At 42.6% G+C, this 19,610-nt stretch overlaps 1 protein-coding gene across 1 annotated transcript in view; it reads right to left on the bottom strand.

Moving 5' to 3' along the window:
- Window positions 1-16,576, bottom strand: part of LOC142486946 (beta-Ala-His dipeptidase-like) — a 45,336-nt gene extending 28,760 nt beyond the window's left edge. The window contains exons 1-2 of the mRNA XM_075585484.1: window positions 16,420-16,576; window positions 3,299-3,409 (exon numbers count right to left, since the gene is read on the bottom strand). Coding sequence (XP_075441599.1) covers window positions 3,299-3,409; window positions 16,420-16,422 — 114 coding nt within the window. The 5' untranslated portion in view covers window positions 16,423-16,576. The remainder of the gene's footprint in view (window positions 1-3,298; window positions 3,410-16,419) is intronic.
- Window positions 16,577-19,610: the final 3,034 nt, after the last annotated feature.

Genomic DNA, 19,610 nt, shown 5'->3' with positions numbered 1-19,610 from the left:
CCGAACCGCCTCCACTCGGATCAGGGCAGAGATTTTGAGAGTACTCTCATTAAGGAACTGTTAAAGTTACTAAATATAGCTAAGTCACGGACCACCCCGTACCACCCAGAGGGGGATGCCATGCCCGAACGGTTCAGCCGCACCTTGCTGGATATGTTGGGGACCCTAAAGGGCTCACAGAAAACAGAATGGAGCAAGCATGTAGAGACATTGGTACATGCTTATAATTGTACCCGACATGAATCTACCGGGTACACGCCGTACTTCCTGATGTTCGGGAGAGAAGCCCGATTACCTGTAGATGTGAGACTGCGGATATCTACCAATGGGGTATCCAACAGAACGCACGTTTCGTTATGTGCAGCGGTTACGGGATAGTCTACAGCAGGCCTATAAACTGGCTGAAAAGGCAGCGGCGAAATTGAATGCGGGTAACAAGAGGCGCTATGATCACAAAGTGCGACATAAGGAAATCCACCCAGGGGATGCTGTTCTCCTTCGTAACCTGGGCATTCCCGGGAAGCACAAACTGGCTGATCGGTGGAGAGAAGGGGTGTACGAGGTGGAGTCGCAGATGCCTGGCCTCCCGGTATATCGCATTAAAGACTCTGAAGGTCGGGTAAAGGTGTGGCATAGGAATCATCTACTCCCCATACCTCAAGTAGGGGACAACGAATCGGAAGCACCCACTATCTTCATTAATGGAGAAACTGAATACCCAGAGGATGGCCTAGAGACTGTAATAAATGCCGCCTCTGAGAATCCTATGGAGGGAACCTCCGGCCGCGGGGGCATCTCCCGAAGGAGCTACGGGTAAAGAGCCCCTTGGTCCAACGACAGACACGCTGACTCCAATGAGCCAGCCATTAGACCCACAGAGCCCGTGCTTTGTACCCCAGAGAGACTTTGTAGATCTGATAAACACCCCCAGGGCAGAAGTGGAAATGCCAGCTGAAACTAGTTACCCCTCAGAGGAGGTGACTGAAGAACAACTTCGCCGAAGTCAAAGAACTAGTCAACCTCCAATGAGGATGGCTTACGATCAATTCGGGGCACCCCATTATGAGGCTCAGCAGTGGGCTTGGCATAGAATGCACTCAGTAGTGGTCATGTTCAATGAGATGTGTAATCTAATCTAAGACAGCAGGGGATGTACCGTGATGTGTTCTTTTGTATAAATGTTATGTAGTGTAGCCAAGCGGGGACGTTGGATTCTGGGGAGGGGAGAATGTAAGGATGTGTTAATACTCCGTGCATGTGTTCACTGTACGGCAGGTTCCGTGCGGCAAGTTGGTACAGGGCGCCGCCATATTGTTGCGCAATGTTGCGAGGTCACTGGTATAGAGGAAAGGTCGCGCATGCGCCCAGGAAGCGCGCGAACAGCGAACCAATAAAAAGGAACTATGTACTGAACTTTAACCCCCGCGAACCTTGGAGGAGTCAGCTGGGGGCGAAGAGCCAATGGACAGGCTGGGTTGTTAGGGAAGGAAAGCCGGAAGCGTGGGGGAGAGCACCACGCTAGCAGAAGGAGTTGGAGTCTTTGCGGAACAGGGAGTGTGAGAGCAGGGGGTCCGTGACCCGCCTGCCTAGGCCAGAGACTATCCCCAGGTCCCTAGGAGTATTCCCCGTGTCACTGTAGGTTGCGGTACTGTAGGGCCGCCCATAGTGAGGAGCTATTGTCACGTTAGACAGAGTCAAGCGCCCAGTGTTGTGGACTGATATTGCCGTTTGGGTACAGACGGCGGAGCCAGCGACAGCGGAAGGTCTGGAACAGATGCGACGGCCCTTTGAGAAGAGGTGTGGTCACCGCCGTGACCGGGAGGTATTTTGTATTCTGCAAGTGCACCGACACCGGTCATCAGGCGCTGATCCCGCCTTAGTATTAACTTGAACAGACACTAGCAAGTGGCTAGCGGATAGATAACATTCTTTCCAAGTGTCACAAGGACAAACCCTATGAGAGCGGGGCCGAGTCACGGCTGTACAGGACAACATCCCCTTTGAGGTGTGGCCGAGCCACTTTAGTATGATAGATGTTATACTGTGTCATGAGTGAGGTTCATGTTATGATACAGTCGCGTATATATATATGCATGCATGTTGTATTGTTAAGGAGGTGCCACAGACAGATGCAGTAAAGTTTGGTTGTTCTATGATGTATGGTATGGTTCTTGCCCAGGGTAAATCTTTCATACTGGGGATCCTGGGTAAGTGGAGGCGCTGCGCTATGTTATGAGTGTGTATTGCCCCAGGCTCCCAGCTAGTGGAGGCTCAGATCTCCTGGAGCCACAGGTGCTCGTTGGCGCAGGCGGCCATGTCGTGAGTTCCCCACCTGCAGGGGAATCCTCGCGAGCTGGTCCCGGTCCCCCCTGGCGGCACAGCTGACTACACGCTGTGGCGCGTCAGCCGCTAGGAGACACAAGAGAATGGTGTTTCCTAGCGTTGACGCGTCACGTGGTGTGGCTGTGAGCCAATGGGGAGGGAAGGCTTCGGGAGGAGGAGAGGCTTCGGGGAGCGGGGAGGAGTGTGGAGTGAAAGCAGGTGAGTGCCTGTCTGTTTGTGTGTCTGAGTGCGTGCATGCCTGTCTGTGTGTGTATGTGTGTGCCTGAGTGCGTGAGTGCCTGCCTCCGTCTGTGTGTGTGTGTATGAGTGCCTGCCTGTGTGTGCGCGCGTGTGTGTATGAGTGCGTGAGTACCTGCCTCCGTCTGTGTGTGTGTGTATGAGTGCCTGCCTGTGTGTGCACGCGTGTGTGTATGAGTGCGTGAGTGCCTGCCTGCCTGTGTGTGTGTGTGTGTGTGTATGTATGAGTGCCTGCGTGTGTGTGTGTTTAAACTTATCCTCAGCAGCTCCAGCTCCAGCCCAAGTCCGTGGAGGGAGGGGGGGGAAGAGTAGCGGGTCCCTCCGCTCAAGCCACGCCCCCCCTCCCTGTCAAGCCTCCCACTCCCGCCCACCTCCCGCTCCGGCTCCCGCTCCCTACAGACCGCATATCGCGGTCTGTGTATGTCAGCGCCCCGCCTGTCTGCAGTGCGGGTGCGCTGACTCTGGGAGCGGGGCCTTAGCCTTAGGTAGGTGTCCAGAAAAAGGGCTACATTTAAATAAAACCTCTCCTTTTATTTAGATATAAAACATTAGATCAATATTTTAAAATGGTTTTAAATTACGATTCCAGCTACAGTAACCATTGCCCACAGTTATTAAGGTCCTACAGTCACCATCCTTCAGTGTTCTTGATGCCTTTTCATATTGACATGCTACATGTTGAGACCTACTACATCTGTTCTAAGAGCACAGCCCTTACCTGAACAAATTCATCTTGGTGATCATCAATATACTGAAATATTTGATCAGGTGGCACAGGAGATAACGCAGCTTGACATGTTAGCAAGGACAGGATGGACAATAGGAAGAGCTGTAATACAATCATTGTTATTATTACTGATGTAATTGATTCAACTTCTGCAATACATAATGCAGTTCAATTGTAAAATTATTTATTTGGATATAAATATAGCTCTGGAGTATTCTAGTCAGGTAGTTAAACCTTTATAAGAAGAAATGAACACGCTACATCCATATATCCTCCATCATAGATTTGCTTAAAATTAGTATTGTTTAAAAAAAATGACTTAAAAGAGACGGGTCCAAAATAAGCAAAAAAAAAATATATGAAAGTTCATTGAATACATCTAGCATTGTTCAAGAGTACATAAAAAAACTAGTACCACAAACTTATCTATAAAATGAGTGCAGCGATAATGTCTCAAAAAGTGATACAAATTAATCAGCATTTTAAAATAATTATCCTTTCATAGTGTTTCTTCATATGCTGTAAATAAAAAAACTGCATTCTTCATATACTGTAAATAAAAAAAACTGCATGCAGCTAGTTAATGTAAAACATCTCAGTATTCCATGTGGAAGACTGGAGCGTAAGTTTGTTTCATAGGGAGTACACAAAAATGAAATACAGCATTGCAATAAAGCAACATCATCCAGTCTACTATTGCAAAGAGTTCCAAGATTAATATGGCTGACACACATTTGTAGTTAATGTCCCAACTAGTTGGGATAGTAATATGTCCCAAATTTGGGGGCAGTTTACCTTGATTTTTTGTTTTTCACTGAGTTTAACAGGAAGACATGACTTTAACATGAATGAGTAGTAAAAGATCTGCAAAGGACACACCTGTGTATTATGTGACAGCAGTGACGATGGTATGAAAATTGCAGCAGTCGCTTGACACAACTGTCTGAGACCCACAAACAAAACTATTTACAATGGTTGTTGCTTGATTTAAATTTGACAATCTTAATCCCATCTGCAGAAATATAGTTAATTCAAGTAAAAATATTCATATTTTAATGCTCTGATTGACAGAAAAGGTGTATTTCAGAATGTGCTAGGAGGCGATTATCTGCCATATAAACAACAATACATTGTGATGGGTTAAAAGGGCAGCCTTATATAGGGGCTCAAACTTGAACAATGTAAAAACAATAGAGATAGACAGCACTCAAATTTAAGATCAAAAGGAGATGTGCAGGGTGCACAAGGGAACAGGGAGGACCCTATTTCCTCCAATATATAAATGGAATAGGGGGAGGGGTGTTCCCAGCACTCACTGATGAATAGAAATAAGGATCAAAAATGGAGGTTATGCCAAAAGATAATTTAATGAACAAATATGATAAAGCATAAAGTGTAAACTTAGGATCATGATACATACACAAACAGAGTACTACTAAGGCATCAAATACATCACCGTGAATGGGGAAGGGAAAGAACACAGGGATAGGGTGGGAGGACAAGGAATACCACAAGGGGGGGGGGCGGAGATAAAGGAAAATAGGGGGGCAATGGCCCCTTCCTCAGACCATTCCCAGAGGTCAAGACAGAAGACCAGAGGTACTTCCCTAAACCCTGTAAAACATAGTGCAATTCCCTTTCAAACTGGTGCTATTAATATGTATGTATGTATGTATGTATGTAAATGTAGCCATGCTGTAAAATGGTCTACAGTTTTCTTTCATGCTGGCAGTAAGCCTGGTAAGTTACAGGGTTGCCAGCATCAATCATGGAGGTTTGCCCTCACACCCTGGTGAGGTGTCATATGTATTCAAGGGGAGTGACATCAGAGATGTGCCAGGTTCCTGAGGTATATAAGGCACCGCACTGTTCAAAGTTAGTGTATTCATAGAGGATCAAGTCTAGGTTCAGACATGAAGGTCAAGGGGTCCACTAGTGCCTCAACTAGTGCCCCAGTTCCAGCTGACAAGGCCTACACTGTGTCCAGGGACCTGGCACAGGGGGTGATCTCCCTGAAGGGAGAGGGGATCCCACTCCATTGGGAGGACGTACCTTTCAAAGGGACAGCAGCAAGAAGGATGTGCGGCTAAGCTGCTAACTGTGAGGGGCAGCTGCTCCATGCCAAGATCAATAAAAATGTCCTTGATAAAAGATACCCTCATGTGTGAGTCTGGACTTACTCGGCAGAGGAAGGCACAACGGAGTTCCTCATCAGAACCATCCCCATGCACACTCAAGGGTCCTGATGAGGTGGAGGCGCTACACTGGATATAGGTAGGACTCAAGCACACTACCTCAGCTGCCTGTCTGGGTTGGCATTCCCCATACACCATCATGCGGGAGACTCAGGAGTCCTGTTGCCAACAGGTGCACCACCAGACACTACCATGTAATGGGGACTGGTTAGACCACAGGGGCCAATGTGAGATTGGGTGGGTCAGGCCAGGCCAGAAAATCTGTTACATATGTATGTATGTATGTGTGTATGTGTAACGGATTTTCTGACTGACCTGACCCACCCAATCTCACATTGGCCCCTGTGGACTAACCAGTCCCCATTACATGGTCGTGTCTGGTGGTGCACCTGTTGGCAACAGGACTCCTGAGTCTCCCGCATGATGGTGTTTGGGGATTGCCAATCCAGACAGGCAGCTGAGGTAGTGTGCGTGAGTCCTACCTACATACAGTGCAGTGCCTCCACCTCTTCAGGATCTCTGTGTCCGTAAGGAGATGGTTCTGATGAGGAACTCCTCTGTGGTGCCTTCTTCTGTGGAGTAACTTCACACTCACACATGGGAGTTCTTGTGAACAAGGGCATCTTTATTGATGGTATAGGCAGACTGCCCCTTGCAGCAGTCAGCTCAGCCGCTCATCTCTCTGCTGCACTCCATCTGGAAGGTTCCTCCTTCTCCTAATGGAGTTGCTTTCCACCTCTCCCCTCAGGGAGATTCACCAGCTTGTCTCTCTTGAGCTGCCCAGACTCACAGCTATTGCATCAGCCACTGCAACACTGTTGCAGACCTCCACATGACTCTCCTGAACAGAGTCAAAACACCAACTGAACTGAACTCCTAACTTTAGGCAGTACTGTGTCTTATATCACCTCCAGAAAACAGACACCCTCTGTGTCACTAACCGTGGACACAAAGCATGTTGTCACTTCCTTTGGGACATATGACACCTCACCAGGGTTTGAGGGCAAACCTCCATGAATGTTACTGGCAACCCTGCATACTTACCAGGATTACTGCCAGCATGAGAAAGAGATATGTACACCAATTTTACACATGGCTACATATGTATGTATGTACATACACCATGTGACCGGAGCAGGAACGTCTATTCGTCAGTGAGTGCCCCCCCTCCCTCTCTCTTAAATTTGAACAATGTATCAATGCAATTAGTTTCATAACATTTCTTTTAGTTATTTGGCTCCTGTAATTTTTTTGATTATTTTCTCTAAATCCTGTGTAATTTTAACCTTATCTGATATATACGGTTCTTGATCTTTATCAATTCAGTTCATGATAGCAATTAAATTAGTTTACACAAAAGGAAACAAAGAAAAAAGTGTCGATTAACAATTTGCCAGTTGAGACAAGCTTTTGCAACGAGTTTCATAATGAAAAAAGGTTCAGTAAAGATTTTCTTTAGAGAATTTGATTACTGTAAAAGCATAAATTCAAAAATATTGAAAAAAAACTTACCTTTTCAAATGTATCCGTTTAACCCATTAAATGGTCACTGCAAATCTTGGCCTAAGACTGGCTGAGCCTTCAAGCAGTACCCATTTCCAGATGTAGTTTTAGCAAATGACATTTTCTCAGGGGTTTCAATGTTTAATACAGCTGGGTTTAAATGTAGATTTGTAAATGAGAGCTTTAAAAATCCTATAATAATTGTTTTATACTTATAAAACATTACATAGACTTGATCCTTCCATTGATACCCTGACAACCAAGACCTACGCCAAACTAGGGGTACTTTACAGGAACAAATCCTCCCTAAGTCTCCTGGTCAGAAAGCACATCGCACAGCAGATGCTAATGCAATTATTGACTATGGAGACATAGTATATGGCTCGGCACCTCAAACCCACCTTAGAAAACTTGACACCCTCTACAATTCAATTTGTCATTTTGTTCTTCAATGCAACTATAACACACATCACTGCGAAATGCTCGAAGAACTAGCTTGGTCATCACTCGAGTCTAGGCTCAAAGTTCACCTTTCCTGTCTTGCCTTCAAATTCTTTATGGGCAAGTTACCCAGCTACTTGAACAAGCTCCTCACCCCTACCACATGCAGCACCTATCATCTGAGATCAGACTCCAAAAGACTGTTCATGGTCCCAAGGCTCAACAAAGTATCCGGACGTTCCTCCTTCTCTTACTGTGCACCCCAAAACTGGAACAACCTACCAGAGATTTTCACATCCACCACCAGTTTAAGTTCTTTCAAATCTAAGGCTGTCAGACATTTTAATCTGGTCTGTAACCGTTTCATACGCCCATAATATATATTATCTTTAACTGTGCATGCAATGTCTTGTATATAATGTATACCCTGCTCATTTATGTAACTGTATTTGTAACCATGTATTATTTGTCTTAACTCTGTGCCCAGGACATACTTGAAAACGAGAGGTAACTCTCAATGTATTACTTCCTGGTAAAATATTACAGTCGGCCAGTTGAATTTCTTTAGGGCCTTTGAATTGAGACGTTTTATAGATCAAGTGTTTCTTTATGCTTGTCACACACCGTCCTTTTCAGAGATCCAATAAATATAAGGGGAGGGGTGAGAAGGGATAGTGTACAAGGACTTACTAAATACACAGTTACATCATACACAAGGAGCCACTAGAGGAAATCCAACCCCTCCCAGCTATAACTTTATAAAATAAATGAATAATAGTTATAGGCGTCGGATTTGTGTGAAAAAGGAAACAGTTGCATAGATGAGACCCCTTAAACATATCACTGGTTCACTTTGGTCCTAGGAGGGATTGACTCTTTAACCCTTCAGCAATAGGCTAAGGTCCCACTGCACGCGCCAGCGCACCCGCCTTGCGTCCTGGTGGCGCATGCACAGCACTTTACCGCAATGCGGTCTGTAGGAAGGTTTTTTAGACGTGGGGGCGTGGCCAAAATTGGCCGGCTGGGTGTGGCCATGACGGGGGGGGGGGGGGGGGGTAATGTGCGAGATTGCTGTCCAAGAACAAACTGCGATTTCACGTAAATACACAAATACACACACAGTGTTTTCTAAAACTCGTGACAAACCTTTGCCAGGGCGAGCTGCCCTTGTGAGCCTCCCAGTCCCGAATAGGGGCTGAAAATCAATACTCCCCTCCCCCAGCTGCCAGATACAAGACGGAGGAGAAGCACGGAGAGCTGCAGTGATGGGTAACAGATGACCCAGTAATTAGGTTTGGTGTTCGGTGAGCTTTCATGCCCAGCTCCATGCTCTCTCACACATTTCCTTTGATGTACTGTGGATACTTCATCACTTAATTAAAAGAAAGTGGAAAGGAAGTGGAGGCAGATTCTATGGTCCCCTGATTGGCTCCCTGGCGCACCACGTCACGCGTCGCAGCACGGGATCACAATCCTGTTGTGGCCCCTACTGACTGACACGTCACAGTGTGCAGTGAGCCAGGAAGCGAGGCATCACCGGGGACAGCTAGGGAGGAGGTAAGGGGCTGGTGAGAGGTGCGCACATGGCTGCACGCCACAGCAGGGACCTAGCCTTAGAGGGGCCTGCAATGTATTGCAATGGCCCCAATGACACTGATGGGCTTAGATATAAAGTACCAATGCAGATCAGGTAGAAATATTCTCTTTCACACGGTAAAATAAAAACTTGACTTACGTGGTGTAACTTGCTTAATCATGATACCAGTGTTGAATGTTGATAGAGATGGGAGAGTGTGCCTGAGGAAGGTACAGAAGGTCCCTTATATTGGCGCACAGCAGACCCTTAGAGTATAATATGGTCAGGGGTGAATAAATGTATACAAAGGAAAAAATAAAAATGTTTATTAAATATCTTAAAAATGTTGTGTGGTGTTAGTCACTCAAATAAAAATAGACTGGATAAGTCTATACTACTATTAGGTACCCCTAGTTAGTACCAGTGTAAGATAGTGATATCATGCCGGATGGCTCAAATAAGCTTCCACGCAGGGAACACCAATACCTTGATATTCCAAGGAATAGACCACATACCACCCAGTATCCGTAAAGGAAACTGGGACAAAAAGCTACTGCAGTGTGAAGCCAGATGAATATATCTTTTGAACACCCACTATCCATCTGGCATGAATGAGGGCTTTGTTTTCACGTCTTTTCTTTAAAATCAGCTGTAATTGATTTAACAGATAGGACATCTTCTTGTCATATACTCACAGACAGTGAGTACAGTTTAAACTAAACCAGCATGGTCAGAATGATTTTAAAACCATCTTTCTTTCTTAGATGCAGTACCTCTGCACCACCACTAAAATCTCGGCAACTAAGCGTCCTATGGCTACCACCGGGTATAAAGGAGCCGCAAGGGACGCAGACACGCCCACCCCGGAAGAAGTCGCAAGTAGCGACGAAACATGCTGCATGTCGGGTCTTTGCCGACACAATACTACTAGTGTATTACCTAACATTACTGCTTAAACTCTTAGTACTTCTCATGGCATCTTTATTTGATACTTAGATCGTGTACTCCTTGATACACCCACTTAAAGAGGTGTCCAGCACTGCCACAATTTTCACAGTGCTCCCTGTGCTTACATGCCAAACACACATTGTATATCACATGCGAGCTGGCAAAACGGGTCTCAGAGATCAGCATTAGCACATAAACACGGTGCATTGTGACACTCTGATTCACACCAGCACTGCAGCTGAGACTGGATCCATGTATGTTTCAACAATATAAGATTACATCTCCATATGGTGAATTGATCTAACTGACTCACGATGCATACACCAGCTGCAACTTCCATCTGATATACAGGGCGACATTTCCATTATTATTATAGGAAAAACCTGTCCCGTTTTCAGTGCCGATTTTTACTATGTGCAGAGAAAGTAGCTATGCTTCTCCTGTCTAGATCTGCTTTTGAACTAAACAAGTTCCATTTTCACATATAAGCATCTGCAATAACATCACCTACACGGTATGGCAACAAATGTATATGCCATAAGGACAAGCACGCAGCAGCTACTCTGACACTAATCACCCGGATAGGGCATCTGATAACATTGTAGCAATAGTTTTATGTCCCTTTTTGAAAAAACCTTAGGGCTATAGGTAACCTATACAGGTATCAGCGCAAGGTATTACCTCAGGTGCACCAGTACATGGTTACACATGCGCAGTGAGAGAGTCCCTCACCACTAAGCACAACAGTGCTGGGAAATATATGTCCTTCAGCTTTGGTGATATACAGCATCTAACCATACTGTTGCACATCTCTTATTAACCCTAGAGATACCAACACTCCATGCAGGGTATAGCAATTGCATTTACTTACCTTGCCTGATGTGCACATGATTTTTATCTGCCGTTAGTCTCGGCACGGTAACACTCACATGACACATGCGCAGTGGGATCTTCTCACCACACGGCACATCACGGCTGGGAACTGTGTGTTCAGCACGTTCAGAATTACTTACCTTCATGCTGTTTAGCATTGGAAAATATTCGTTTTGACATCAGGGCACTTCATCTGTGCAAGCACCTACTATACAGCCTAGACTATATCCCATTAGCTAAGATTAAACGAGCATCTGCACGCAGTGACCTCTCACACTTTGTCTCAAACACCTCTTATTTGAGCCATCTTACACTGGTACTAACTAGGGGTACCTAGTAGTAGTATAGACTTATCCAGTCTATTTTTATTTGAGTGACTAACACCACACAACATTTTTAAGATATTTAATAAACATTTTTTATTTTTTACTTTGTATACATTTATTCACCCCTGACCATATTATACTCTAAGGGTCTGCTGTGCGCCAATATAAGGGACCTTCTGTACCTTCCTCAGGCGCACTCTCCCATCTCTATTACTACACTCCCTTGGCAGCACGCTACTCCACCTAGGGGTTTGAGCGAGGTCTCTCTCTCTATAGTACTACTACTACAGTGTTGAATGTTGCTTTAAAAAGTAGTGGTACTGTGTCTGCTAACAAAAAATTCTACAGCTATTAAATATTGGTGAAAGCTCTGCAGGGCTCAATGTAAACATGTTATTATATATATATTTATATTTATGCTTATAAAACAGAAAGGGTAGAGACCTTTTAAAACAAATCCCTTGTAATAAAAGAGTAAAGGTTTGTAAACAAACAAGACGTATGAACACATTGCATGCTTCTTACAGACTTGCCAACAATTAATATGTTGCCCCCTTGTGAAGAGACGTGCTGGGTCTGCCACGTCCAACCGTTTGGCACAATGCAGCAATTTGTATCATCGAGGCCCATTCACCCAGCCGTGAGAAGGGGGTCAAAACTGTGTGTGCTTAGTCTGGGATTCACTGAACTCCAGAGAGAGGTATCTGAGCTTTATCTCGTGTTTACTGCCATTGACTTGACTATCATCTGGGATCCAGCTCCTTTGTTCCTTATCAGAGCTCAGTGAATCTCCGCCTAGCCAGATCAAAGTGGTACTAATGCCAGTGACATGTTTAAAGGGTTACATTTGGGTAATTTTTTACCAAGATCTGACACCTACTGTATAAGTATTTTTAAAACCTGTTTTAAAGTTTTTGAATATTCGCTGCCAAGACTTGGGAGGGGGTTGACTTCCTCTGATGTCTGATGTCATTGTGTGTTCAACAACAGTTTGCACAACCAGAACTCCTCCCCATATCTTTTGTAGCACTAGTAAAGACAGGGTGAATAATAACTCCCTTTTCAAGGGGCAATTCATTTCCAGAGAAACAAAAGAAAGCAAATACTTGCTTCCAACATGGGTAGATTATTTTACCTAACCCAATTAGGTTGTTACATTGTTTACAGATTGTTTTTTTTTTTTTTGCCTGGGGGTTGTACTTTAAAAACCATACAATTGTTGTATAACCTAGTACTGTTGAAATATAATTTTGTCTTGTTTTGAAATGAAGTATAGACCAAAGAACAAACCATAGACCAAAGATTCATCCTAATCTTACTGTGCTTTAGGATAACTGTTGTGGCTCAGTGAGTAAAGACACTGACATTTAGATTGGGGAGCCTGGTTCAATTCCCAGCGTCGGCTCCTTGTGACCTTGGGCAAGTCACTTTATCTCCCTGTGCCACAGGCACAAAAAAACCCCATAGATTGTAAACTGCATGGGGCAGGGACCTGTGCCTACAAAATGTCTCTGTAAAGCACTGCGTAAAACTAGCAGCGCTATACAAGAACATGCTATTATTTGTGTTTATCTTTCTTATTTAATTAGCCTTCTGTGCAGCTAGTAGCTTGCCAAAACGTAGCATATTAGGATGTGGATTAACATTCCTTAATGATACATTTTGAGCAGCTGTGTCACCTTACACATTTATCCCATAAGATTTAATATTTTCCATAAGAAGTGCACAATGGCCCAAGCAAAGCTTAAAATTCCCCCACATTGTTGACTCAGTGCTTATTAGAACACAAGCAATTCCTTACAAATCATACTCAGAGTACCGTGTTCTGTGAAGATGTTTTAAATTTTGGTAAGGGATTCCAAAATGTATCCTTACCTTTGCTCCACAAATAAAGAAAAACGGTTATATGAGGGGATATAATGTACTATACTACTACCAGTATTGTTTTTACATAGTTACATAGTAGATGAGGTTGAAAAAAGACATACGTCCATTAAGTTCAACCTAAGCTAAATTTAGACGACAGACACGTATCCTATATTTGTACTTACAGTATATTGATCCTGAGAAAGGCAAACAAAATCCCCAGTGAAATATTATCTAATAATATCTTATAAGGGGAAAATAAATGTCTTCCCTGACACCAAATGTTGCCAGTCAGCCCGTGCGGAGACGCGCGGAGGCTGAGGGAAAGCGGGTGCTTTCCCTGGCCATAGTACTCAGGCCGTGGGGGGCGTTCCTGGGGGCGTTCCTGGGGGCGTTTCTAGTGATGTCACGGAGATGGTTCGCCCTTATTGGGCGAACCGCTCACGTGACCGCCCTGTCGCGCGAGAAATCAGTTTTAACTGATTTATCGCACGTCCCCTCCTGCCTCTGCGCCCGCACGCCGCATGTACGCTAACACTGCCTTAAGGCAGTCTGTTCGCTCAGTGTGCAGACGCGTCCGCACGGTCTGAGGTACCATGGACGCAACCTTAGTCTTCAGCCCCACTATGAGAGAGCTGTTGTGTTGTTCTGCCTGTGAGAAACAGAGGATTGGAGACATCTCTGTGTGCTGCAAAACCAGAAGTGACATCAGCATTAGCTGCTGGAGACTCCAGCTGTGCTTTATTGCACTACATGCCCATTTTAAACTTACCACGAATGTGATTGCTACATGTTGTGTTGTGTAATTCATTGTACTCCTCATACTACACCATTCCTGCCTTTTCTATTTCTGTCCGTGTTACAAAGAAGCTATGTAAGGAGATGACACTGGTGGGGACAACAAGTTGCTGACCAGTCAAATTTGTACCCTATTTTACCTGTACTAATTAGTTACTGTGTGTAATGAGACAAAATGGCATATTGAATTGTATAGAGTGTGAATTTGGGGTTCTGTACCATACAATATGTCCTCATAGTCAATAATTGGCATTAGCATCTGCTGTGCAATGCACTTTCTGGGAATGTACAAACCAAAGTTAGATGGAAGTTTAGATATACAGTATACCCAAATATTGAAGTAGTAACTGAGGCAAGCAGCTTAGTGGTAGAATTTTTTCTAATCAGTAGCTGTGTCATTGGAAGCTTTAAAAGTTTAGCCCTTGTCCCAAAACCAGAGGTACTCTTTTGTCAGGGTTTTAAAAAAAAAAAAGTTTGTTTACATGATCCAGATTTCGACCTTTGAAAAACCAAATTGTAGTATATTTTCAAGGTCAGAGAGCTGTGTGCCATCATGTCATTAGCATAAATGTGCTTGGAGGCGGTGATACAAACTGTGGGCAGGTCATTTTATAAAGACAGAAAAGGGTAAGAGCCCCAGAACATAGCTTCGGGGCACACACAGGTAACATTGAGGTGGTTAGAGTAAGACCCAGAGAGAGACACATTTTGAGATCTTTCTGATAAATGAGTGAGATAAAGAAAAAAATACATTCCTCGTGCACTATATATCTTATACAGGTTAAAGAAAAAGTATTTGCTCACAATTTTAGTTGAATGATCTGTATAATATGGTAAATGTATCACCAATTGAAAAGGTGGAATGTAAATACTATTAGGATATGTCAAGCATTTATTCTGGAAGGCTAAAACTGTAACCAATATTAATGCCTATGTACATTCAGATAAGTATTACTATTAAGTAATATCAGTCTTTGGTTCTAGTAATTGCATTTTACTAGATTTAGTGCAAATTGTAACTGATTTTTGTTACTTTAAAACACTAAAGAAAATTAGCTAGATTCTCCTATAAAGCAGGTCGGAGTTCTGCTCTAGTTATAACATGTTAAAACTGCCCAGTTACCGACAAGGACATACTGAAAATATTTTTAGAGTTTAATGTTGACTTCAACTGTTTTTTTTTAACTGTTGAGTGACCAAATAAGTGGCAGTATAAAGCCGAGTGTTTACCCAATATAGAACCCATGCAAAATAAACATTATAGGGGCACCCTGCAGCCCTCAAAGACAAAAAGTTGAAGTGTTGACCTCAAACTAAAGTCCATACTGGCCACCTACAACTTTTTTGCTCATGAACCTTTCCGTAATGGAGATATTGTTGAAATGAGTCCGAATTTGGAATGCAAATAAGTTGTGCACACATCACACTGACCCTATAGGCTGGACAGTGAATGTGCCAATGCTTATTTATTGTTCCCTATTATAGCAGGTTCTATGAAGTATAGTAGTGTGAGTGCTGTCTACACTTTAACTTCCAATGGCCCAGATCATTAAAGGGTGCTAAGGTTTAGCAAGGCTTAACTACCATTTAAGTGCTTAGGCGTTAAGAGGCACAAAAGCTTAGCACCCTTTAGTGAATCTGGGCCAATGTAATAGCAGAAGCTGAGCTCTGATTCAGAATCACTGACCCATACCTTTGGTGAATAGAGCTAATACTATGGTATGAAAGAGTTACTGTATGATACATTTTATTGAGCCAATACATTGTTTAAAACTTTTCAACCTTCACAGGATTTGTCCGCAGGATTGTAATGGGTAACAGAGTAGCTAAAAGTATGTTTTTGTTTTATATAAATATATTACTGTGTGTGTATATATATATATATATATATTATATATATATATATATATATATATATATATATATATATATATATATATATAAAAATAATTATTTTACATCAATATTTCTCCAAGATGGATATTAATTCAGCATTTTTGCAATTAAGTATGGAAATGGAAAAGTAATGATAATTTGCAAAAATAAAATGTAGGTTTTGGACTGAACACATGGGAAATTGCATCGAAATGTATATAAATAACAGCAATTAACCCTATAAGTAACAATTTGTCAAATGTCCTGTTTTTTTTTCTCTATGATCTTTTTTCAAGTTTATAAGATGGCAGATTTTACATCCTAAAAGCACTCACAGTAAAATATATGATACATGTTACTTCTAGTAGTGTCTGTTTAGAGGCTCACAAATCACTGGTGGAAAAGTGCAGTAGAAATGTTAAAGCTATAATGCAGATGAGTAGTTTGCAGACAATTCCCATTGGTGACTAATTTAAAGAGGCACAGAATTTCTTTGACATCAATGTTTCTCCATAAGGGAAAAAAGCTGGAAAATTCCCCAGTGAAATTAGTGCATAGAATACAAAAAAAGGGCAAAGTACTCATTATTTGGTAGAAAACATTAAGCAGAATTAGTAACCGATGCATTTAAAATTCAGTTTTACATATATTTTGCTATGTGTCTTTTTTATGTATAAAATAAACGTGCAGTAATTGTTGGATTATTCTTACCATGGCTGAAATACTGTTGTTTTCCGTCTTTGCTGGTCTCTCAGTGTTAGTAAGTGATCTACCCCAATTTATACCTGATGCAGACAAGCCGCTCCTCTGTGCCACTCCTCTAACAGCAAATCAGATGTTGTAGTTGCATTCACATTTGTTTAGTTAATCTACATGCTTGGTTAATAATCCCTGAAAAGTAAATATGAAAGATACAGTATAACACTTTAGTTTTAAAGTATATATACCTAGGTAACAGTTTGCTTGCCTAATTTTTACCCACGTAATACAGCAGAGTTATTGGCTAAAATGCCATTAAAGAGATAGTGACGGGGGGACACGCACGCAGTGTTTGGGAGGATGGGAGCGTTTTGATCTCCTGCGTGGGCTCCGCTTTAATCGCAGCTATTATAGCCTTCCAAACCACCAATTAAGTACTTAAAATACCTGCCCCCATCAGCAGAACCCTAAGCGATGGCTCCCAAGAAGGATAGGAAGCCGCAGACTCCCCTGGTCTCCCGTTTTTCATGAAAATGGGATCTCCAGCAGCCAAAATCCAAAATGGTGCCCGTTCATCCACAGCCACAACAGTAGCCTCAGAAGCAACCTCAACAACATCAACAAGAAGAAAACTTTAATCAGTCGGACCAGAAACAAGATCCAGAGGAGAACACCCAAATGACTGCAAAAGCCCTTACAGTTCTGTTTAAAGAGATTAGGAGGTCTTCCAAGTGGACTTTGACAAAGCTGTGGTGGAATTCAGGTCAGATCTCTCTACCTTGGCAGAACGGACAACGCAGCTGGAGAATAAACTCAAAGAATCCCTGCAGAGCCAGGGTTCAATGGAAGATGAGTTATTCAGGCTTAACGACGAAATTAGGAACCTGAAAGATAACATTGATGACTTGGAAAATCGAAAAAGAAGACAGAACCTCAGGGTAAGAAATATCCCGGAAGAAATCGATTCAGATAACTTGCAACCCTATTTAATGTATTTACGCAAATAAACAAGTGATCTGCATATGGATAGAGCACATCGAGCCCCGGGAAAAAGGTTCACAGATCTCTGCAAATCCAGGGATGTAATGGTATAATTTTACTATTACACTACTAAGGAGAAAATTATAAGCGGCTGCAGAAATCAAGAATTTTCGGACTTTGAGAACTCTAGGATTCAGATTTTCCAAGATCTCTCCAGATTTACAATCGCAAGATGAAGAAGTCTCTGCCCAGTCATAGCGGTTCTCTGAGACAACGAAATCCGCTACAGATTGGCTTTCCCATTTCAACTTGTGATTAATAAGGGTGGAAGGCAAGTTTCGTTAAGACACCCGGAAGAGGCGGAGAATTTCCTAAGAGCCCTTGGACTACATGACCGTCCGACAACAAAATCGCGGCGTTCCCCGAGGTCTGAGGGATCGCCGGAAGGCCCACACGAAGAAGGAGCAAGCAACCGTCAAGGTGTTTCCGAGTCCGCCCTGAGGGAGCAAAGGGTCCTTCTCCACGGTTGAAATCCGATCAGATGATTGAAGAGGTCGGCGATCCAGAATTTATGCCCTGCTGCGATGTTTTTTCTCTCTGTGTTTTTGATATCTGCCTCGCTGTGGTCCCGTGCGTCCTGGGAGGAGAACAAAGGATCTAAAGAGAAAGGAGACTCTCTAATAGGTTCAATGCTATTCTGTTTATTTCTTGTGGGGGTATTGACTCTGTTGATTTTAGGAAATTTTATATGACCCTAACCCACATCCCCATTATTATAACAATAAGATGTATATTCTCTAGGAAATGTGAAACCATTTACTTTGGCAGGTTTAGGCTTTTTTTTTGTTTTTTTCTTTAGCGTAGTTTGGAAGTACAAATATTAAGGAGTCCAGCTGTGGAGTTTGGGGTTCCCAGAGTCCTTGAGGCTTGTGCAACCCCCCCCCCCCTCCCATCTAGGGTTTTCTAGCCCTTTATTTTGGTTCACTGTACGACCATTAGTTAAAAGGTTTTGGGTGGACAGTGATATATATATATATAGGAAGGTACTGCCAGGACCGAAACGTTGGGTTTATAGTGTGCTGTTTTGTCACTGCTAATACATGTCTTTTTGCTATATCTGAGTGTTGCTGCTTTTGTGCCTTCTCTTATGGGAAGACAGGGTTTCTACATTGATTTCTATGGAGCATACACCTTGACTTTACATTTGTTGCTTGGAGTGCTGGCTGCTGCTTTTTGTTTTTATATATATATATATATATATATATATATATATATATATATATATATATATATTTAGATATAGATATAGATATATATATATATATATATATATATATATATATATATATATATATTTAGATATAGATATAGATATATATATATATATATATATATATATATATATATATATATATATATATATATATATATATATATATATATATATATATAGTTGTGTTGTGTTTGTTTGCACTCCCCAAGGATCCCTTTAATCTGCTGTGGATCTTTTGCTGCTATTACTTTTTGCCACTCATGCCACCTTAGGATCTTACAACAAGGACTAACTTTTCATGGTGATCTGCAAGTATATACAGTGCTTATTTATTTCAACAGTGGTCATTTCATGCATTCTACTTTCCTTTATTGGTGACCTAGGTGGTATTGGATTGGCACTCAACACACTCATCAGCCATTTAGTTCACAGCACACAGCTTTTCAGTTTGACCGGCCGGTCTTCACATACACTTTAGGAGCTTACAATCTCTCCTAGGTAGCAATATTTTGTTTTATTACATCTAGATTTATGATTACAGTATTGCTACTACATGTTATGTATTTTCTTTAGCTGTAGGGATCCCTTGGGGACTGTTTTAGAATTTTGTATTTTTGTGTAATTCATGTCCTTGAATAAACATTTCTTTATAATTATTTTGCTTGAGTACTTTCAGTGGGACACTTTTTCTTTTCTTTTTTTCTTTTTGTAGCACACATATATGTATATCTTACTATATATTTCTGAAAGCGTCATATGTGTCCGTGTCTGTATGTGTCTCCCTGTGTCCCTCCCTGTGTTCCTAGCGGCAATCCCATTGGACCTTGGGCCAGGCCAATGAGATTGCTCCCTTGGCCCGCCCGCCCGCCCCTGCACACCTCTCATTGGCCTAAGACGGAGTGACGGGCCAAAGGAGAGACGGAGAGAGATACACACACACCACAGACAC

This window comes from Ascaphus truei, chromosome 2, assembly GCF_040206685.1.
Source record: "Ascaphus truei isolate aAscTru1 chromosome 2, aAscTru1.hap1, whole genome shotgun sequence".
NCBI classification, from domain to species: domain Eukaryota; kingdom Metazoa; phylum Chordata; class Amphibia; order Anura; family Ascaphidae; genus Ascaphus; species Ascaphus truei.
The sequence above is the reverse complement of the archived record's forward strand: the minus strand, read 5'-3'. Positions and strand labels throughout refer to the sequence as shown.